At 35.9% G+C, this 21,574-nt stretch overlaps 1 protein-coding gene across 1 annotated transcript in view; it reads left to right on the top strand.

Moving 5' to 3' along the window:
- Nucleotides 1-19,209, top strand: part of ASAP1 (ArfGAP with SH3 domain, ankyrin repeat and PH domain 1) — a 129,364-nt gene extending 110,155 nt beyond the window's left edge. Inside the window, 7 exon segments of the mRNA XM_010002273.1 lie at nt 5,185-5,242; nt 5,245-5,340; nt 8,171-8,237; nt 10,330-10,388; nt 12,149-12,651; nt 16,529-16,651; nt 18,582-19,209. Of these exon segments, the coding sequence (XP_010000575.1) occupies nt 5,185-5,242; nt 5,245-5,340; nt 8,171-8,237; nt 10,330-10,388; nt 12,149-12,651; nt 16,529-16,651; nt 18,582-18,656 (981 nt within the window). The 3' untranslated portion in view covers nt 18,657-19,209.
- Nucleotides 19,210-21,574: the final 2,365 nt, after the last annotated feature.

The raw sequence follows: 21,574 nt of genomic DNA, 5'->3' as shown, positions 1-21,574 counted from the left end.
TTGTGTTGTCAGCCAAGTCTTCTGCCTGTAACATTCAGAAAACCATCTTTTAAATTAGTCTTCCAGCTTACATTGTGGCTCCAGGCACCTCTCAGGTCTTCTGTGTGTTTTGTTTTGTTGTTTGTTTTTTTACAAAAAGCTTACAAAAATAATCACCATTTAAGTAGTTGCATGACTCAGCACAGTAGCCAGATAAACTTTTTTACAATCTTGATTGCAAGTCCAGTGTGAGGACAGCGTTGATAACTAGTTTTGTAGAAGTGTTAGGTAATCTACAGGTTTCCTTAGGCCAGGTTTCCTTAATTTTGGCAGAAAGCTAATTGTTTTTTAATGGTTCTACCTATTTCTATCATATGGAATGAACATCGATGGTAAGGATCTGTTTTATGTAATTGATTTTGGATCTTCAACACGCAAATTTGCATGTTTTACACTCACATCTCTAATGTGAGGTACACAAATCTAGCAGACATCCTTTGTGTCCTATAGTCTGTGTCTTCATTGCTCACAGGATTAGAGATCTTCTCAAGTATATAAAATTTCTAGTACATGCAGCAGTATTGTCATTTAGCTTTAGTGGTTTTCCTCTCCTTGGTGTCTGTGTCAAGGCACTACCTGGAGAGCAGTCATACAAGTCTGTCTTTATTTTGTTAGATTAAACAAACCACGTCTCTCTCACATTTTCTGATAGAAAGTGTTGTCATTCTCCAGTCATCCAAGTTGTGCTTTTATCACACTAGCCCTTCTCTGACCTTTGCTGTTTAAATCAGCTTTCCTAAATACAACTGACAGAAAGTGCAGGAACAGCATTAAAACCTTGCTGTTTTTGCTGGAAATACTGTATCAAAACATCCTTTCATCCTATTTTCTTTTTCCTGGTTGCATCATCCTGTGGCATATGAGGCATTACACAGGTAGATCTTACTGTCATTTTCAGAGTCCCTTATTTTAAAGTACAAATGCTTTCTTAGTTTACCATTTTAATGTGGTATATACTACTATATTTAATCTTACTTCTATTATAAGACCTTTGCGGTCTTCGAAATAAACAGAAGAAACTGGAATGCTTTCAGGATTCTGTGGCTTTCTTGCATATGCTTAAAAAACTTTTTTTTTTTAATATTCTTCTAATTGTGTTGATATATTTTAGTTAAATTATACTAGTTACCCCACTCAAACTCAGTATTTCTTAGTACCATAAGAGGAAAAGAAAGCTGACAACTGTTCATTTCATGTGGCTTTTCACATTTGGGCATCGACCCAAAATACAGCATTCTTTAATATATATTTTGGCTCTTGTTTTTTGTTTGTTTTGGTTTTTTTAAATTTCAAACAGGACTTATTTAGCATTAATTATAGAATATACTTCAGATGCTATTGTTGAGTAAGTGTATATTCTTAGCTTTCTCGTTCAGTGTCATTGTAATTTATTTTTTTTTAATTATGGTCTTATTTTCACTACTGAAAATTTGTGATCTGAAGTAAGACAAACTGAAGAAAAATAAGTATAACAACACTTGTTAATGAAAATACACTTTTTAATATAAACTTACTTTCCTTTGCAGTACCTGTTCTACCATTAACTGGAATACTGGTTCTTCCATATCTCTCATTAAGTGGTAAAAAAATAAATATAAATGTGAGGTTTTTACACTCTAAACCCACTATTTCTTGACTGAATGGTAACATCTTTGCATGGTTTCACAAGTACACAAATGAATTGGTACTATACTAACTGCACAAAAGCTGAAGAGCAATGCACTATTAATTACAGGCTGTTTCCAGTCATTTAACTTCAATAAATTTGAGATTTAGTCTATTAACACATGAAAACATGAGCTGTGTAGCAAGAAGTTATAAAAGTTGACAGCAGCATAACTGAAAGCAGCTGCTCCCCAGCTAACTGAGAAAAAAAGGACCCAAAGGAAACAAAATTTTATCTATATATATATATAAATAAAAAATACAGAGATAGATAGATAGATAGATAGATAGATAGATAGATAGATAGATAGATAGATAGATAGATAGATAGAGGCAGGCTTGTTTGAGGAAAATTATTTACATGAAATGTGAACATCACAACTATATCAGAAGTTATCATTACGATGACTATGGAGAGAGAATGGTCTGTTTAATTGCTGCCTGGTTAGAATCACAAAATATCTAGAAACATAACTGAGTGTCACTTGGAAATATCTGGCCAGCCTTTCATTGCTAAAAATACCATGTAAGAATTTTTTTGAGATATATGTGTACTACAATGTATTATATAATAATTGTACTGACAATTTGTACATCATCAGATCTTTGTATTATTCTACCAGTTGTTTCCATAAACTGATTGAGATCCCAGAATGTTTCCCACATATGCTTTATTCAAAGCATGTGACTTTATACCTCTTTCTGAAAGATGTTTTGAAGTTTTTATTTATTTTCTACTTATTTGAAAGTAAGTTCTTTTGTATTTCAGCCATCTAATGAGTAGTTTGACTTCTAAATTCATATTTATTCCTTCCATAAGGTTAATACAGGAACAAATGCTAGAAGTCTCAAAAGTTGCACTATTTTTTCATAGCTTAACAACCTTACCCTGTGATTGTTACGTATTGTGAACTTTTGATAGCTATGAAGTGATGATTTTCAACTTTTCTGTGATGTCTGGAGATGTACTACTAGTCTGAAATAAAAAAAAAAAAGTCCAAATAACCACATTTAAAGATTTTTTAATAATACTAAAAATTCTTTTTGTAGAGAAGGAGTCTCCCATTTTATTGTCAGTAAAAAAAATACAAATTTTCCTTCATGTCTGAAGTTTTATTTTTGCAATAAGCATGCAATAGTATTTCAGTGCATTTCCTCCACATTTTTTTCCTTTAAGGCATTTTTTCAGCTATTTGTCATTTGTGGCAGGGCTGGAGACTGTGTTGGTGTTGAGTAGTCAGGCTGTTGTGCAGTACAAACAGCAGGACACGAGGTGGTGGTAGGACAGAACCTCTGCAGAGTTGGCCAGCCCCACTTGCAGACAGTTTTTGTGTGTATCATTCCTATTTGAGATGTCAGGACTAGAGAGAAATACTGTACCAATATCTGTGTATGTTTCCCATGTGCTTTAAAAATAATGTTGCTGTTAACTCTAGATACTGAACTTTCCTTTCGCCCTTGCTACTTCTAGATAGATTCTGAGTTATGATTTATAGAACAACCTCAGATAAAGATATATTTTAGTGAAATGAAGAATTTATAACTTGCAGAAGTCTAGTGGATTGTCAGTCAAAACTTAGTGTGAAAAAAGTTTTGGTTTTTTTGCTGGCAGAAATATTTAAATGCATAGTTTAAATCAGTGTGTGTTCTTAGTATCATGGGATAAATTAAAGTGAGAAAGGGTACAAACTGGGGAACAATCTTACTAATTTGCACTAACATTTGACTGCTTGTCAATTAATGGCTTTGTGGACTTTGCAAAATATATAATTTGATTTACAGGAGTAAACAATGAAAAGCCAGGCACAAAATACCTGCTGGGGTTGCGGTTGAGAGACTCTCCTAGCAGCAAAAGGCCTTCCAGGCTTGAATCTGTTCAATCAAACACATTGAATTATTCACTCATTGCAGGCAGTTTTATTAAACTTCCCTTTACAGTTTAGAAGAAAGAGGGAGGTCACCTGCTGAAAATATCTGGTAAACTTACACATGCTTAGAGGATAATAGAAGTTACTTTTTTTCAGTGTTTAATGTTTCATGTAAGGAATTCTAGCATAGATTATTCTTCACTGAGTTTAATACTTGTATGACATACAGTAATTTGTGGAGTAAGACTGTCTTTGGTAATTTCCAGTCTAGTTATAGACACTGGTAATATTTTTAAAGAGGCAACTCTATTTCTGTATGCAGGTTAAGGTATGTGCTGATACACAAAATTAAGTTTTTGTCTCAAATACTGCTCAAATAATTTATGCTTTCAAAAATAAGCAAGTAGGTTCTATTGTGATACAAAAAAGAGCTGACAATAGAATTGAAATTTCAGGTATCAATACACTTTGCTTGTGAAAATTTATTATGATTTTCTGCATTTATCCAGAGCATGTGATAGCAAAGCTCTTACATTTGAAACTTACTGTGAGATCACAACTGCAGTGAAGTGTTATTTTTTTGTTAGATTAAAAACAAAGCCCAACAACCAAAACAAACACAAAAAACCCCTCAATCTCCAACAACAAAACCCTTAAAGCTATTCTAACCTCATGTAGAACTAATTTCAGTAAGTGTTACAAGTAATTTCTTTTGGCAGGAGTGGCAGCTGACTTAAGCAGTTCTCCCCTCATTGCACATTTGCACTCTGCATGGCCTCTTTCCTTGAGCTTCTTATTAAAGACATTTTTGAAGGTGAAGTTGATTAGGGAAAACTCTTGTCTTCCCTCTGGGTTATTTTGTCTTTTAATCTATATCTGTTCCCTCATCCCGTAAAACATGCATTGTGTGGAATAATACTTGTGCCAAAGTTGATGCAGGAGGAAATAAGGGTTACAGAGTAGGGGTGACTGTGTAACTTCTGGTAAGCAAAGCTACCAGTAAATATCTAATCTGAGCCTCAGAAAGGACTTTTCCGATGTTTATTTTATACACACAGCATACGGTAATTTCCATTGCTCTGAAAATGCATATTCTGATGTATTTGAGGCACAGAATGAAAGGGAAAATAACCACAAGAAACGTTTTTCAAAATGCAGGGAAAATTTGTTGATAGCTTTCTGTTGCCCTCACCCCGCAAGTTTATTAAGAGCATTTGAATGGGATGTGTTGGAGGGGAAAAAAATGCCCACGTAATACATCTAAAGAGCTATTTCATTCTGGTTTAAATTAATAGTAATGTTAACTTCAAATGCTAAATGAATTTTAAGATTTCATATGTTTTTCTTTTTTTAGAACGATGCCTAAAAATAGAAATCCTGGAGTAATTAGTCATGTAATTTTTAAACATAAATACACGTCTCATTCTGTTGTCAAGTTGCTGGTATTCCCACAGCTAATATCATTAAAAATGTGGTAAATGTGTCATTTAATAGAACACTGTTTTGGCATGGCTTGTCTTTTTATTTTAGTCTTTTGCTGCACTTCACTGTGGGTCTGACTGTGGATTTTTCAGTGCTGCTTTGACATTTATACACATGTGTTTGTAAGAAGATTGTTTGTTATTTTACAGGCCCACCTTCAACCCTCCCTCTAAGCATTCAAACCTCTAGTCACCACCTCCCCCACCCCCAGGACACAAAAGAACCCTCTCTGACCCACCAAGCCCACTACCTCATGGACCCCAGAATAAGGGCCCAATTCCTTGGGGTGAGTTTTGAAACGCAAACCAAAAAGGCAGGGGAAAACCTTTATGATGGATGATATATGATCTTTGGTTTCTCTTTACCTGGTGCTTGTTTTCCAATGATTGCAGCTTGATGTAATGTAAGCTCAGATAAATCGACAGTTCTATCTTCTGTCACTCTAGCTTCCAGGCTTCTGTATCTGAGTCTCACTTGAGAAAACTGAAAATATTCTATCCTCTCCTGGGGCCCAGTTCAGTCTTTTTTGACTCCCTCTTTACCTTAGCTGCCCTCACCCTGGCCCCCAGATCTGTTGCATCTACTCTGCATCTGCTTCCTCACCCCTGCTCCTGTTCTGACCAGGTCATTACTCTAGACAGACATTGATTTGGGGCAGATAGACCTCAGTTAATACATGCAGGTCTGATTGCCACAAGAGCTTGTTTCCTTGGGCTCAATGCCAGGTCTCTCCTGTAAAGTGTTTGCACTTACCTGTGGGGATGTGTTGTCTTAATATGTTTCTGGGTTTTGTGATGTTGTCTGTACATATTCAAAGACAGATAGGTTCGCAGCCTTCTACCTGCAGAAATTACACAGTAACAGCACTTTTCTTTTCCTAACAGGATACTTTTCTGACAGGAGCTTTTTAGAAACTTTTTTTTCCAGACTGCTCACATTCTTTCTTTTTTCAATAAACATTTGCTTTATGCAGTCAGCTTCTCCTGGTAGCTATAAATCTCAGGCTCATGTAAATTTCTATAATTTTAGTCTTGGTGGTAAGATTTCCATAAATCTATGAATATTTGAGCTGGAATCCAATGCTTACATAAGGGAGTCATCGATACACTACTTATACCTTAGGAGTATCCTCTCTCTGGTCCAATATAAGCACAAAATTACCAGCCTGGAAAAAAAAAAGCACCATTGTTTGGGTTTTTTCCAGCAAATTGAGCTGATAAATCATGGAGTGTTCATAGTTAGAATCTGTGATTTTAATCTAGGATTTAATATGAAGAGAAGTACAGAGTCTAGTGAAAAGCAAAGTCTTTCTCAAGGAACACAAATAATGGCAATATTTTCAGATGTCTGGGATATGGAAAGAATGTTTCCTATATCTAGAGTCTTAACAGCCCTGTACTATTTCAGAGGTAGTAAAGACATTTTGAAGAGCTTGGACTTCAAAAATTTTAAAAAGCTTAAATATTTAAGTCCAAAACAGCACCGAAGATACCATATATTGGAATACTGTGTACTGTAACACTGTTAGAATGAAAGGTGTGGAAGGAACAGACACTAAGCTAGTGCCAGCTTTTCTTTAAAAAGATTAGATAACAGATAAAGGGAAAGGAAAATACGAGAAAGCTGCAGGTGTGGAGTTGAAGATGAAGAACCTTATAGCAGTAAAATACCTTTTCAAAGAGGGGCCAGAGAAGACCACTGTTTATTCTGCCTCTCTTCTGCTCTCCACTGCAGACTAAATTTCAGTTGCTGGAACCTCTTCCATGCCCTCTTCTCTTCTTTTCCTTAACTAAGATCTCTACAAAATCTTGTTTCAAAGTTCATTTGGATTTTAAGCAAGTATTAAGTCTTGCAATTATAAAAGAGGGAGTTTCTTGTATCTGCCTGTGTAGTTTTGCTTTAATAATATTGTTACATGTTCACTGCTTTCCTTTTAAGAAGCTTTTTCTGTGTTGTTACATTTCTTATGTTGAATTTCAGCATTTGTTTTCTTATCTATGCAGTAATTGAAGTTTCAAGCAGAGCAGTCCTTAGCTTATTTCTAAGCAAAGGGAGTTAGTATCCAAAGATGTCCTAAAAATGTCATGTAGATTATTTTGGATTTCCATAGCAACCAGGAGATACTTTTTCTTGGATCCACATGTGAAGAGTTTGCTGTTTGTTTTACCTTTTTTTTTTCTTTCTTCTATTTTTTTTTTTTTACTTTTAAATGTAAACATATTTTTATCAAGGCTCAAAATGAGCCTTTTCTGCTGTTCTATTTAGACTTTAATGCACTAAGAAAGGTATCTAGACAAACGCATTATTCTTTTGCATGGGAAGTATTTTGTGTTCTTGGATCATTAAATGTCACTACATCTGTTTCAGTGACAACATTTAAAAGTGGATGTTGAAGATGGTTCTAAGATTGTTTAGAGACACTGTAATGAAAAATGGAAGGGGGAATAATAAAGGCACAAAAACAAAGTAGTTAGTATAATCGTATCTTTGGAATGGTGATGGTTAATGAAAGAGAAGCCTTCTGCTGAAGGAATTCAGAAGCACTTGAGTTTGGATTTTCTGGCCTTTTAACAGAATTTAAGTTACCTAGGATCTTTTCTTCACCAACGTACTTACTCATTAAATCAGCAAAGACTGTTCTTTTATTTAGGTCAAAATACCAGACCTTAGAAATTTGATGTTTTGTGAATAAAATCACATCCATGGTGGTTTTAAAAAGATGTTTCTTAACACAAAATGTAAACATCTGTGATAAGTTTATTTAATACTGGCTTGCAATATCTCCTTCTATTCAGAGAGAATTCAAACACTGTATTCAAAACAAATGTCCTACAGCAGTAACTCAGCAATGTCATTCATTCTTTCCTTGCCAGCAGATGTGAGCTACCAGCTACCAGTTCTAAAATGTGTTACATGAAAGGTCAAGTTGGATTATTATGGTCCCTGCTGCTTTTTCAGTTACAAGATTATTAATAAAGACTGATCTTTAGAATCTTTAGACATGTTGTATAAAGATTACTTGGAAGAATGTGTGCTTTGCTTTTAAGTTGCACCATCTGTTGATGATATTTCATTATCCTGATTTTTTTTTTTTTTTTGTGCTTTTTTCACCACAGGTAATGATTTGGGCCCACCTTCAACTAAGGCTGCAAACAAATTCGAGGGGATGTCTCAGCAGTCGAGGTAAAATCTGTGGATATGGAGGCAACTATGAAAATTAACAATAATTAATTTGCAAATTAGAAAAAAATTGCCTTCCACATGAAGTAAAGTCATAGCTATGTTTCCTCCTTCATTTTCTGCCTGCCTCACTGCCAAACAAATACTTTGGCTACACTGAGCCTCCTACACTTTGTTCATAGCTGTCCGCACACAATTCATCCTTTGAGCAGGATGGACAGAACGACTTGTACCAGAATCTCTCTACCGCTCCTACAGAAGTGCTCTCTGAGCTGGGGAATGTTGCCTCAGACTGCAGTCCAGTGGGACAAAAGTTTTATTTTTATGTTTCCTGGCATTTCATTTTATCTGCTTCAATGTGAGGTCTCAGGCATGTAGCTGCAGAAGTGTCACAGGGTACAGGCTGGCATCGAAGACAGCTCTATAAGAGAGGGAATTCATCTCAGTCTTCCAGCTTAACTCTTTTCCAGTCTGTGGAGCTTCTGTGCTGACATGCAGTTTGTAATAACACCAACTGCTTTTAGCACATAGTTCAAGTCAGTACATTACAAGTGTCTTTTTCAATAGATGTGCTACTAAGGATGGACATACATTCCTGTCACTTAGTGTTTGTTACTGTTGTTGTTACTTAGTGTTTGTGCCTCAGGCAACAGGATGGAGAGCCTGCATGACCACACTATCTGTGTGATCAAGCCATCTGGAGATGGATGTGTAACATCAAACAAATCATAGAAGATGTGTAGGTAGAGTTTCAGGACAGTCCTCAGTCTGCCATCTGCCCTGTTCGTAGCACAGCTGATTTGCCATGTTTGAATCCATCCAGGTGGCACTGGGTGTTCTGGGAAATTGTGCTGATGTTCTGTGACACAAAGAGCTGGTGCTATACTTGATACTTGTAAGACAAGGTGTGGTACTCATGCCTGATGGCATTAAGTAATGGCTGAGGTAATTATTTATTGAATCAAGACTGAGCTTGGCTGCTCTTTCAGTTTAGTGTCACCGTGTATTTTGACTGTTAAAAAAAAAAGATTGAAAATTCAGGTAGAAATGTGTCACTGTACTAATTTTGAAACATTAGCTTCAGAGACAAATACCAGAATCAAGGCTGTTCATGTAGTTTCTCTGCTCTGTTGAACACATTCTGGCAACTTCCTCACTCATTTTCTTTTTCCTTGTTTTTTGAGTAATTCTTTTGAGGTGATACTGGTTTTTATTTGACTATTTGTTGTTATATTTTTATGCCTTAAATCAATTGGCTTTGCATCCACAGTCATTTTCTATAGAAGTGACTCCTGTATGTTTTTGGTGGAAGATATTTGGTGGAGTTTTGTTTAAATCTGTAGTATGATTTATCCTTGCATGCCATGTTTGCAAATGTGAGCCAGCCTGGTGTTTATTATGAAAAAAAGCCATCTACTACAGAAAGAAAAAGTTTTGGTACTATGCTACTATCTCAGATTTTTATGCTGTAATTAAATTACTCACAACTGTCCTGCTTGTATTGTTGCTTACCATTACAAATAGCTAACACAGCTGTAACAAGTTGATGGAAAGCATGTTGTTTTCCCACAATGATCAGTATTTCCTTGGAGTGGCAGAGACTTTGCCTGCTAATGCAGCTGCAACTTGTGTGTGAGACAGTATCATGCTCATGCAGTAGGCTCCAAGGCATAGGCTCAGTCCTGGAAAACTTCAAACCACTGACATAAAGAACAGATATGTTGTGAATGTTTCAGTATAGTTATTTTAAAGATCAAATTTTCCTTAACCTTCAGGATCTGCTCACTGAGCTTATATTTCAGCTTCATCTATTCCCAGAGTACGTTTTTGCATATACCTTTAGATTGTAGAAAAAAATCTGCCCTGTAGCATTAAAGCTGTGTGGGATTTGTATGTCTTTTTCCCTGAAAAAGCAGTTCATTCTTAACACTGCTTTGAGTTTTGGGATTGATCCAAAGGCAAGATGACAAATTGGTTATACAAAAGAAGCAGAATAAATGTAGATTTTATTAGATTGTGGGATGTATAAAGGGGAAAAAAAGAAAAGTATTTTGTAACTGTTGTAAGCACTAATAATTCATATCTGTTGATTTAGCACTGGGACTGCAAAGACTGCACTTGGCCCTAGAGTTCTTCCCAAACTACCTCAAAAAGGTGAGACTTCTTTTTGTTCTTATTCCCATAATTATACCTTTTAAATGTGTATGAAAGTAGACACTTGTTTAAATATATGGATCTTTTCAGCAAATGTTTTATTTCTAAAATGTCACAAACCATGAAAGCTTAGAAAAACTGGAAGTATTTTGAAAGATCAGGAAGGTTTTTATTAATCCAAACCAGTAGTTAGACCTACACAACATGAGGAGGAGGTGGTGGTGGGGGAAATGATAAACTAGTTGAAACTGGAAGAGATGTCAGGAGGTCAGCCAGGCCAGTCCACCACTCAGAGCAGGACCAACTTTTTTACATGAGAGCAGGTTGTACATGGCCATGTCCAGTCACATTTTGAGTATCTTCATGGGGTAACCTCTCTGGTCTCCTGTTTATGTCTTTGACCACATTCGATGGTAAATTCTTTTTCTTCCTAATATCCATAAATCAAATTTCTTGATAACCTTGCAGCAAGTTGTGTCTATTGCCATGTTTTGGCAATCAGGGTGGTTGTCCTTGTAATTGAAAAGAATCAGGTACTGTTACATGTGTGCTTATACATTGGAGACAAACCACTGCAAAGGAAGTCAGCACTTCCTTGATTTAAAACTGTGTAGGTAAATGTTTAAGATGGACTCAATCAAAGTACTTTGATAAATACTACTGTCATTTTTCTTATCATTGACCTAACCATTGTCAATGATTGGTGCTTGTACATTTGCTGCTAGGTAAGTCAGGAGACAAAGCCATATACAGGTATCAACACAGACATTTTTTTTTAAATAAGCCATTTTACAGTAGCTATACAATTTATTTCATGGAAATTATGCAAAGTTTTCTTTTATATATATATAAATAACCATACATATAGCATGTATGTTTTATTGCAGGAGGTGGTGTTCCTTTCATAGCAAAATGTCAGGCTGCCTTTTTGGATGCTAGAATATGATACTAAAGCAGTACTGAACACGATAGAAATTTCTTCCTTCTAGTCAAAAGGTGTTGCTTTCACCATAGTTGTAACTTGTTTTCTCTCCTGTCCCCCCTCCATCTGTTTTAATATAGAGTTGTTTGGTTTGGGAGGTTGGTTTTTTTTGTTTTAAGGTAGATTTCAGTCAGGTTTTTTTAGGGAACTTTGCAGTAGAATCGTTGTATGACACTGAGAAAAAACTATTTGAAAAGCTATTTTCAATTTCCTTTCATAAAAAATGGAAAATATACGCGTTTAAAACTTCTTATCTTGACTAAATTGTAATAATTACAATAAGTTGAATGTCAATAATACAGCTTAGTCTGTACACTATAGGCAGATGCTCCCTCTCTTTAAGATTTTAGAGTTACTAATCCTGAGCTTTAGGGTTTTCCTGTGTGGAGTTCAACTCTATATAGGAATAATTGGCATTAATGAGAATTTTCACTGGAGTCATGTCAGTGATAGGTTATTTTGCAAAATACGTCTTTTCTTATATTTAATATTTTGGTTTTGTTTAAGTGCAATCACTTCATTTCAAGGAGTGACCTCGTAGCTGTTGGATTAAGCCCTTATTGCCTCCAGGAGGAGAAATAAATGAGACATTGGTGAAAGTGGGTTATGTGAAGTTGTGTTATCATGTATTGGTCATAGATTAGGAAGAGACATGGACAGTTACCAAGGCTCAGTGAACATGTGGTCATTTACACAGTTAAGAGTTTTGATACCTGCCTAAGTTCTTTAATATTAAAATGAGATTGTGAAAAAACATTGTTATGCTCTTCTCTTTCAGTGGCACTAAGAAAAATTGAAACCAGTCATCATCTTTCAATAGATAAATCCCATCAGCACATGGAAATGTTTCAGAAGCCCTCACTGTCCATCGATATTCCACAGAAACCACAACCTGGAGACTTGCCCCCAAAGCCTCTGCCTCTGGAATTAACTCAGAAACCTCAAGTGGGAGATTTACCCCCAAAGCCTGGAGAACTACCCCCAAAGCCTCAGCTAGGAGACTTGCCACCAAAACCACAACTTGGAGACTTACCTCCAAAGCCACAAATGAAGGACCTTCCTCCAAAACCTCAGCTAGGAGAGCTGTTGGCTAAAACTCAAGGTGGAGAAGCATCACTGAAGCCTCAGCCCTCAGAAGCAAATCAAAAATCTCACTCCTTAGATCTTTCTCCAAATGTACAATCTAGAGACACCGTCCAAAGGCAAGCATCTGAAGAGTCTAATGACATAACACATACCCTGCCAGAAACTCCTGTGCCGCTTCCCAGGAAAATAAATATGGTAGGTATCATTCCAACTAGTTGAGAGTATCCATGGAAGGCTTTGAAGTTACTGTAGGACTATCCTTGCAAAAAACAAAACAAAACAAAACGCAAAACAAACAACCCACCCTTGAGCTATGCACCACAAAGGAATATAACATTATGGACTAGGATGGGGAATGAGAAGCTCTTTTTTTGGCTCCCAAGAAGTTTCAGGAAATGATGGGAGTTTCCAAGGCCTCTTGCATGCTGAAACAAATACTAGTAACATAAAACAATAGTCTTGGGAACATGACAGCATATTCAGATTTATTAGGGAAAGCATATTTAGATTTATTAGGGAACTTGAGCATTTTTATCTGTGCCAGTCATAATTCTGAATTAATTGGTGTTTTTCTTGGTGTCTTTGCTCACTACTTTGTGTGCCTTAGATTGCTAGATTATTTATATACTTGATTTTTGTAATCTTTGAGAAAGAATGTTAGCACCTACTGTCAGTAGATAAAAAAAAATCAAGTACAGGTTGACTGTGACCAACTAGTAAATGTTCCTGCCATGAGTATTTAATGTTGGTGCACTTCACTGGTTAACATAGGTTCAGATACGTTGCTGAAGTGGCACAATTGACATGGCCAAATGGTGTGTAGTAGCAGAACTGGAACTATAACTAGATTTCAAATCCGCTTGTTCAACCCCCAGTTTGTCTTGCTGTTCGTCTTGCTAACCGGTGCAATTTCTGTCCAGCAGAGGATTCTTCATGCATATGTAAACTGAAACCTTTTTATGAAACTTCAGAGCTCGCTTAGGATTTTCATCATTAAGAATACATCAAAAAGGAGATGGTTTTGCTTGTCAAATTGGCTATGCAAAGCACTTATGTAAAAGGAAATAAGTCTTCTGTTTTTGTAGTGCAAGCAGAGGGTGAGTTTCTCCCTTCCTGTCCTTGTCTGAGGAAGAACTTTTTCTCTGAAGCCATCACTCTGCTTGGCTTCTGTCATAGACTTGTCTGTATGCTCCTGTCTGAATTGAGAGTGACAGGCTTGTTCCTCAGGCTTCCTAAGTGTTCAAGAGATGAAATAAAGTAGTACAGGGATCTGATCAAAAGCACCTGCAACTATGATTTGTTTACTTACATATATACTTTCAAATGTAAGCAGGCAAATGATGCTGGATGTTCTCAGCTATTTGTCATTTTATTAAAGAAGGAAAGAAAGCAAATAGTGGATTAGTTGTTTGGTTTGGTTTTTTGTTGTCATTGGAGTGTTGTTTGGTTTGTAACTCTCACCTTATTTAGATAGAAGAAATCTGAGGAAGGATTCAGTATGCTCCAAATTCAGCCATTTTCACATGTGCAGTAAATTAAACAGTTTCACTGTTTCGTAGTGATCAAAATTATGATGTACCTGTGATAACTACTTTCCAGTTTTCTACATATCACATGCACACTTGTATCTCTTCTTGTTTGCTGAAGTCTTTCTTGCTCAAGAGATAATGTGCAAGAATTCCTCTTCAATGTATCTTGACTCCATTTTCATCCTCTGGCTCTATTGTCTCTGCACAGACTGGTCAAAGGCTGCACCGCATCTCAGCAGTCAGAGCTGTGACAGCAGCTGCTAGTACCTGTGGGTACTTCACTTTTGGTTTGACTATTTAGCCTGTAAATAGATGACCTCTGTTTTTTGACTGGAAGTTTTAGAGAATCAGTTGTTCAGAATTATAAGGTTAAAAAATACCGATGCTGTTAATGTATAAGGACTAGAAAGGATATTTTTAGAGAAACGAAACTTGCCCTGAGTGCTTCTGAAATCACACAGAGCACTTCCGTGTTACTTTGTCTGTGTGTGTTTTTTCAATAAAGGAGACAATCTATAAATTATTTGTTTTAAGAAAAAAAAAAAAAAGAAAAGAAAAGATGGAGGTAAATAAGAACATGGAGAGATTAATAATGACCACAGCAGCTGATTATTATCCAGTCTTAAGCATAAAAATATATTCTTAATATGTACTAATCCTGTGTACAAGGAGTTGGGGGTGGGGTGGGAAATATTTGTTTCATTTTAGCAAATTACATATTCTGGAATTGCTTCTATTTCTTTTCACACCAGTGCCCCAAACTGTGTCCTGGAAAATATATGCTCTCTTCAGATCCATCCTTTTTGAAACCTTTCCAAGTCTAAATATGCCTCGGGCTTGAATTCTCCTTTTTACCACTCTCCTAAGTGAAAGGAATTGAATATTAAAATGTCATGTGTGGTACTAATCAGAAGGAACCAGGATCAACTGCCATAATTCTTTGTGTGTTCCTACCAGCTGAGTTGCATACAGTTCTCTAAGATTAAAGGAATATAAATTTTATTATTTTTTTTAGTCTCTTTATTGAATGAGACCATTTTTATCTGGCAGTAATTGCTCCCCTTCATCACTGGGGGATTGATAGGAAGTGTTCTTAGTTTGTAAAGGTTCTCTGGAGTTGAAAGCTGGGGCTGGCCCAAAATACCCATTAATACCTAATTCCAATTCCTAGTGATAGTTAAGATTTTTTTTCCAAATTATATTAATTCATTTTTAAAAAGAGAGAAAGCATTCTTTGAAGTAACTCCTTGCTGCAGCAATCACTTGCTGTAAAAAAACCTTTGATCTTATACGAACTTCAGGTATTTGTTTTTCTGTCTTGAGTAAGGGGTTTTTTGTCTTACGTTGTTGTGTTAACTGCTTTGTCCCTTAGATTCCTCTGTAATTGTTATTTTTCTGTACCTTGAGTTTAGCATGAGTGATCTTTGCTTTGTGTCTGGCTGCTGTTCATCTGCAGCGAGATATTTTTGCAAAACATGGAGGTATTTCAAGTGCATAGGTAATAGCAAAGAGCAGGCTCCCTAGGAAATTTCCTCTGTGAAGTTACTTTTGGCTCAAATTCCTCTAAACCTGCTGACTTTTCCTTCATAGCCCTTCTGCTTCTCATCTCCTTGTGCTGCTCTTGTTGCTTTTGCCTTCTTCTTGTGTGACTACTTCTGTTTAAAGAAGTAACTGTAGTTTTTGAAGAAGTGTGCATATGAAAAATAGGAATATAAAGTAGCAGGAGTGTTTTGCTGGGAAACTCACTTCCTTACTCTATTTGGAAATAATTTAAAGCCTTTTCCCTGCTGTGAGAAACATATGTTTAGGGAGGAGTCCATGGCTTGGGCATTTTCCTGTGAGTTAACAGTATGCAGCAAAGTATGACCTAGAAAATATTTACACTCCAAATGCCTGGGCAGTGAGAAAATCTATTGTGAATTATCACCACAAAATAGTACTGCTATTTGAAATTGGGAGTCTTTTAGTGAGAAATTGCTAACATAATGGATGAAAAATAATTTTAAAAATAACTTATTGTTCTATAAGCAGATCAGAAATCAAAGGTTACTGTATTTTTGGACTAGATTCAAAATCAGAACTGTGAGGAATACTGGAGTTTCAATGCAGCATTTACCCCTCTTGTAACTTTCAGAGCAGATTCAATTTCGTTTTCTGTTCATGGTGGTTTTTTTAATGAAGTGTGTGTTAAATGAGAAAGAGGATGTTTGTGGACTGGGACAATGTAAAGACATTGCTTAAGCTATCTTTACTGGAGGAAGCATAGGTTGCTTAGGCTGTGCATGAGACATGGAAGTCTCTTGGGACTTCTGAATCTTAAGAGAATGAAAACCCATACTTGTGAAGGTAATGATTTATTTATGTATTTTGTATAATGTCATTGTTGAAGCAGTGGTTTTGAATGTCATGTCCCCAATTGTGAGGAAAGCAATTTGTTAGTCTTTACCTTCTTGTAAAAACATAACTACAAGGCAAATTATAAATACGTGGGGTTTGTTTGCTGTTCCTCGTGTCCTTCATCTAAAACTTCATTCTATTTTTAGGGGAAAAACAAAGTTAGGCGAGTGAAGACCATTTATGACTGTCAGGCAGATAATGATGATGAGCTGACATTTGTTGAAGGAGAAGTCATTATTGTAACTGGTGAAGAGGACCAAGAGTGGTGGGTATGTATCTTTTCCCTTTATAGTTCTACATAACTTCTTTATGACTTTTAGAGGAAAGCCTCTTTCTCAAATGTGGGGAGTTTGTTGTTATTTTAGTTTGTTTTGTTGGCTTTGAGGAGTGTTTTGCCTGAGCTAACATCCAGCCCTTAAACTTGTATTAGAAAGGACCCACTTTATTTGGTAGGGTCTGTTTCTTCCTGGGAGTCTGCTAAAACTACCCAACTAAATTTGGCTTTATTGCTGGCTCATAGCAACATGTGTTTACAGATGTCACTCTTAGTAATGCACACTAGCCTTTCATTAAATGAAGAGGTGGTGATTTTTATTCCTTTTGGTGTGCTTACCCTCTTCATGAGAAATGAGAGAAGCCATTATCTTCAGTTCACCAGAAATGTTAAGTTATACATAGAGGGGTTGCTGGAAGACTGAAGAACTATTTGTAATTAGTGCTGTAAGCTGATGGCTTTCCTCCTTAAATGAGACATTTTCTTTCTCTTCTTCCTGCCCATGCCATCGGTTTGTATCGTACTCCCCCTTACTCTGGACCACATACTGTCTTAGGTTCCTGAGTGTTAACATCAGGTTCTTTCTCAATCCCACTTGAAGGCTCCAGTCCTTCCTTGACACTATACTTCTGGTCACCAAAGCCCTGCTACATCATACTTTTCTACCTAACAGTTATTAGTCAAGAAAATGAGACCAATTCCATTTTGATTAAAACAAATTCTTACCACAGTGCTGCCTATTGTTTCCTACTCTCAGTGCAGAACAACCTTTGCTATTTGGCTCTAGCTACATGTTTTCCCCTCACCCATGATTTAAGGGTGGAAGATTTTCAACTCAAAAGAGCAATGCATCAAAAGAGCAATGCCCAGTAAAAAGCTGATTGTATTAGTTGCTGAATCTGTTTTGTGAAATGGCTTTTTAAGATCCCTGGGTACATACTTGACAAGTTCCATGAAGTGTTCCAGTCTGAGTGTTTCTGAGAAGGGAAATGAGGGCTGTTGACTCATATGCTTCAAAAATTCGGCTCTACAAGAGGAAATGGCCAGCCCTGCATGTTTCCCCTTCCCATTTTGTTAGCTGTGGAAGAGGAAGGAGGTACACTGTTATTCCGAAAGTAGAGAGCAGTACTGTAGCAGGATGAGAACAGGGCTGTGTGGTCAGTCAAGGCTGCTCCTCCAGTACTATCAGTTGAACAGGTGTTTAGAATGATGCATTTAAAACATATAAAGTTCATACAGAAGCTCTGTTTTCATTTTTTTGTCAGTTGATTGGATATTTATTATTATTATTACTACTGTTATTATTTAAAACATATACAAGTTGTATGTGAAGTATACTTAATCTGACAATACTGTGATTTCTTAAACACTCATGTACAGAAATTACTAGGAATTATACTAATTTAACAGCTGGGCCTTTTTCACTTTAAGTGAAGCATGCAGATTATTGCAACTAGCTTCACAACTGTAGCAGACATTTCTCTCAAGTGACATTTATTCAGTTAAATAAGATGAATGCATTTGAAAGACAGACTAACTTGCAGTAGCAAGATATATCAGACAAAAGAAAATAAGGCTTGTTTTGGTGAGAGTCTTGAAATTCAGTGACTGATGTACCCCTTCTAGGTTTCCCTATTCATTTGTAGTTGTGTTGTTCTCTTTAGATTTAGTTACCTTAATTTGTCTTATTTCTAATATGCTTGTACAGTTTTATATTGTTCCATTATGCAAATTCAAACATTAACTAAGGTCTGCTTTAACCTGTCCAAGAACTTTCAAATGCTTTGTAGGATCCATGCAGTTCTGCTGCTTCTGAGTGAAGTAAATGCAGTCTGTGAATTCCCTGTGTACATACACATGCATATATATATAAATATATATATATACACACACACATATATGTACGTTTTTCTCCTGTGTTGCAGATTGGCCACATCGAAGGACAGCCAGAGAGGAAAGGGGTCTTTCCAGTGTCCTTTGTGCACATTCTGTCAGACTAGTAAAAATAAACAAAAAATCCTAAACTTGAGCATTGCACATTCTTCATGCAAGACGGGCTTTTTAGCAAAAGCGAACGCTGCTGCATCTTTGTAATCCTGTGCACAATTGTATATATAGCTGCTGTTACAAATTAATAATTCATTTAAGTTTCACCTCATGAGGTTGAGTTATATGTATTGTAAATATACTGTGTTATTCTGCCTTTGCCAGTATTATGGTAGCCTTGGAACCTGGCACGCCTTACTGGGTTCGTTGAAGCCATCCTGGGCATCTAGCACTTACATTTCTGTCTATGCTGTTCAAAATAGGTATGAACTGCCAGCTTTCCAAATGTAGGTGGTCTCTGTCAGCCATGTAACTGTACAGAAATGACTGTTCCTAATAACTTGGTATTCTTAATATACAGTTAGCAGAAAGTTAGAATGAGTGAATGGTTTTGGACAATTTAAAAATCAGTCTGCAGTTTATAAGTGTATGCAGTTTACAGCTATGAAACCCACTTTGGTATTTATTTAATATAGTGCTCAGTTAAGTGTAATTATGAAGACAAATATTCACTGACTTTACAGGTAACCGTAATGTTTTATGGTGTGCATACAGCATTTCATGTTTATATTATGTGGACCTATGCCAAACTGTGATTGCAGTTCCCCTGTGATATTACCTCACTGTGAAAAGTTACAAATTTATTTCATTCAAAAAGTTACTTTAATGCAAATTAGTCATATTGTTCTTTAGTAGATATATGTGAAATTTGCTGGTTTCTTTCACTGAATCCTTAGTGACCAAGGACTTCTAGAAGATGTTGTCTGTTGACATTATGCATGCATTTAGACGCTTACTTGAAACCTGCCTTTGTACAAAAGTAGCACTATAGTCATGTAGCTACATTTGAAGAAAAGAACATTTTAAATTGACTGCTATTCAGGTTACTGTGAGCTTGCAACAGTATTTGTTTATAGCTAAATTGGCTCTTTGAAAAATTATTTTGTGGGTTGTTTTTTTTTTTTTTTCCTGTCTTCAACCTTGCTACCTAAAATAAAATTTCTTAAGTGGTGATATAAAGATAATTCAAAATTATTTTTAATTGCTCTAAAAAGTGGAATGTTAAGGATGACGTCTCATGCATTTGATCTGGTTGTCAATGTTAGAACTCAGATCACAAGTATCAGGCTAGTTTTAGTAGAGTTCACTAAACTCTGTCATAGTCTTAATTCAAAGCACCAAGTAACAAATGTACTGTCATAAAGCTAATTTCTAAGAAAAGTTTTGGAAGGCTGCATTTTACCTGAGGTTTCTTGAAAGTTGGTTTAAAGCTGCATTGCCAGAAAACACTTCTATGTATTACTGGAAACTTTCATTTCCTATGTACCTTTCAACATATTTTTTTTTTTAACTTCTGGAACATCACGCAGTTGTGTTTTTTCCCATAGTTTGTCTGTAGCAGGTTCCATGACTTTCATGTGTAGTTTTATATTAGTTGCTTTCAATGTTATTTTGGCTTCAGTACCTAGTACTGCTATTTCAAAGCAGATTGTCTTGGCTGCATGGAAGGATTTTCATTTCATAAAAGCACATCTCAGACTTTGAGGGCTTTCATTTTTATTTCAGTTTTACAAAGCTGTAGTCAGTGAATATTTAATTCTGTTTGTGGTTAATATAGAAACAAATACTGGCCTAAACCCCATATGGAAAAAAAATGCAAAACATTTATGAACTGTTAATGGTTTTATCATTTATAACAAAAGTTTATTAAACAAAAAAAGAATTATGCAGTGAGCGAGCGAGTCTGCTGGCATTTAATCCTCAGTATTACCAGCTCCAGTATTTCAGACTTTATTCTGTTTTTTATGGAAAGGAAGTCAGGACTAGCATTTATTTAGCATTCCGTTTTATCCATTACTACAGTGTTTTTAAGTTGCATTAAAGAACAAAACCTATTCACTTTTGTGATCAATTGTATTTTTAAGTGATCTTGAAATAAACTGATAAAAGAAATCATATAAAGAAAACCTAGGCATGTAAAATTATGTAGAGTCAAATGTCTATTCTTTTCTACGCTCTTTAAAATAGTATACATATGCATTTTATAAAGTTGAATTAGTTCCATCGGGAACAATAGTTCTGTTTATTCTGGCTTATTGTGGGTCATAAGAAATCTGAAAATGTATGATATTGATTGAGTTTAAGTACAGTATTATATTTGAACTCAATGAGCCACTGTCTGCAATTTTGTACATGACATAGTATTTGGAAAGTCTAAATCTTTATGAAAAAATTAGCTGGTAAGGGGTTGGGGGGAGGGTCAGGGGAAGGTGCCCCCAGAGGGGGAAGTATGCTCTGCAGATGATGTCTTATTTACTGTTGAACAACAGTTGCTATTTATTTTTTTATTACATAGTACATCAACGTGTACAGAAATCAGATCTGGTCATGCCACTAGTTAAAATCTTGACTTCTCATTGAATGTTAAGGTAAAACATCAGTACACATGTCTATTCACATGTATTTAATGTGACAGTTTTTAAGTACTGTATGTGTTAATTTCTACTTTTTTAATATTTAAAATTGCTTTAAATAAATGTATTCAGTTGATCCCAGATATCTGAACGAGGCCCTTTTGTCAACTGAAGTATCTTCTAGGGAGAAAGCCTGGATTCCAAACAGGTAGAACAAAAACACTTGAAGTGTTTTCAATATAAAGTACCCCTTATATAATGCAATTAAATGTGTATCTCTTTTAACAGCTGTTAAATATGGATGCAACTGTCTCTCTATGGAAAACTTTACTAAAGTTAGCATCAAAACACTTATTTTGTCCATGAGTTTCAATTGCTTTCTCTCCGGCTCCAGTAGGCTCTTGGGAAAGCCAGCCTGGTGTGTCTTGTGTCCTACAGCTGGTCCTTTGGGTTGAAAA

The sequence above is a fragment of the Chaetura pelagica genome, unplaced genomic scaffold (genome assembly GCF_000747805.2).
Source record: "Chaetura pelagica isolate M959 unplaced genomic scaffold, ChaPel_1.0 scaffold27, whole genome shotgun sequence".
Taxonomy (NCBI): Eukaryota; Metazoa; Chordata; class Aves; order Apodiformes; family Apodidae; genus Chaetura; species Chaetura pelagica.
This window is presented reverse-complemented; position numbering and strand designations above follow the sequence as displayed.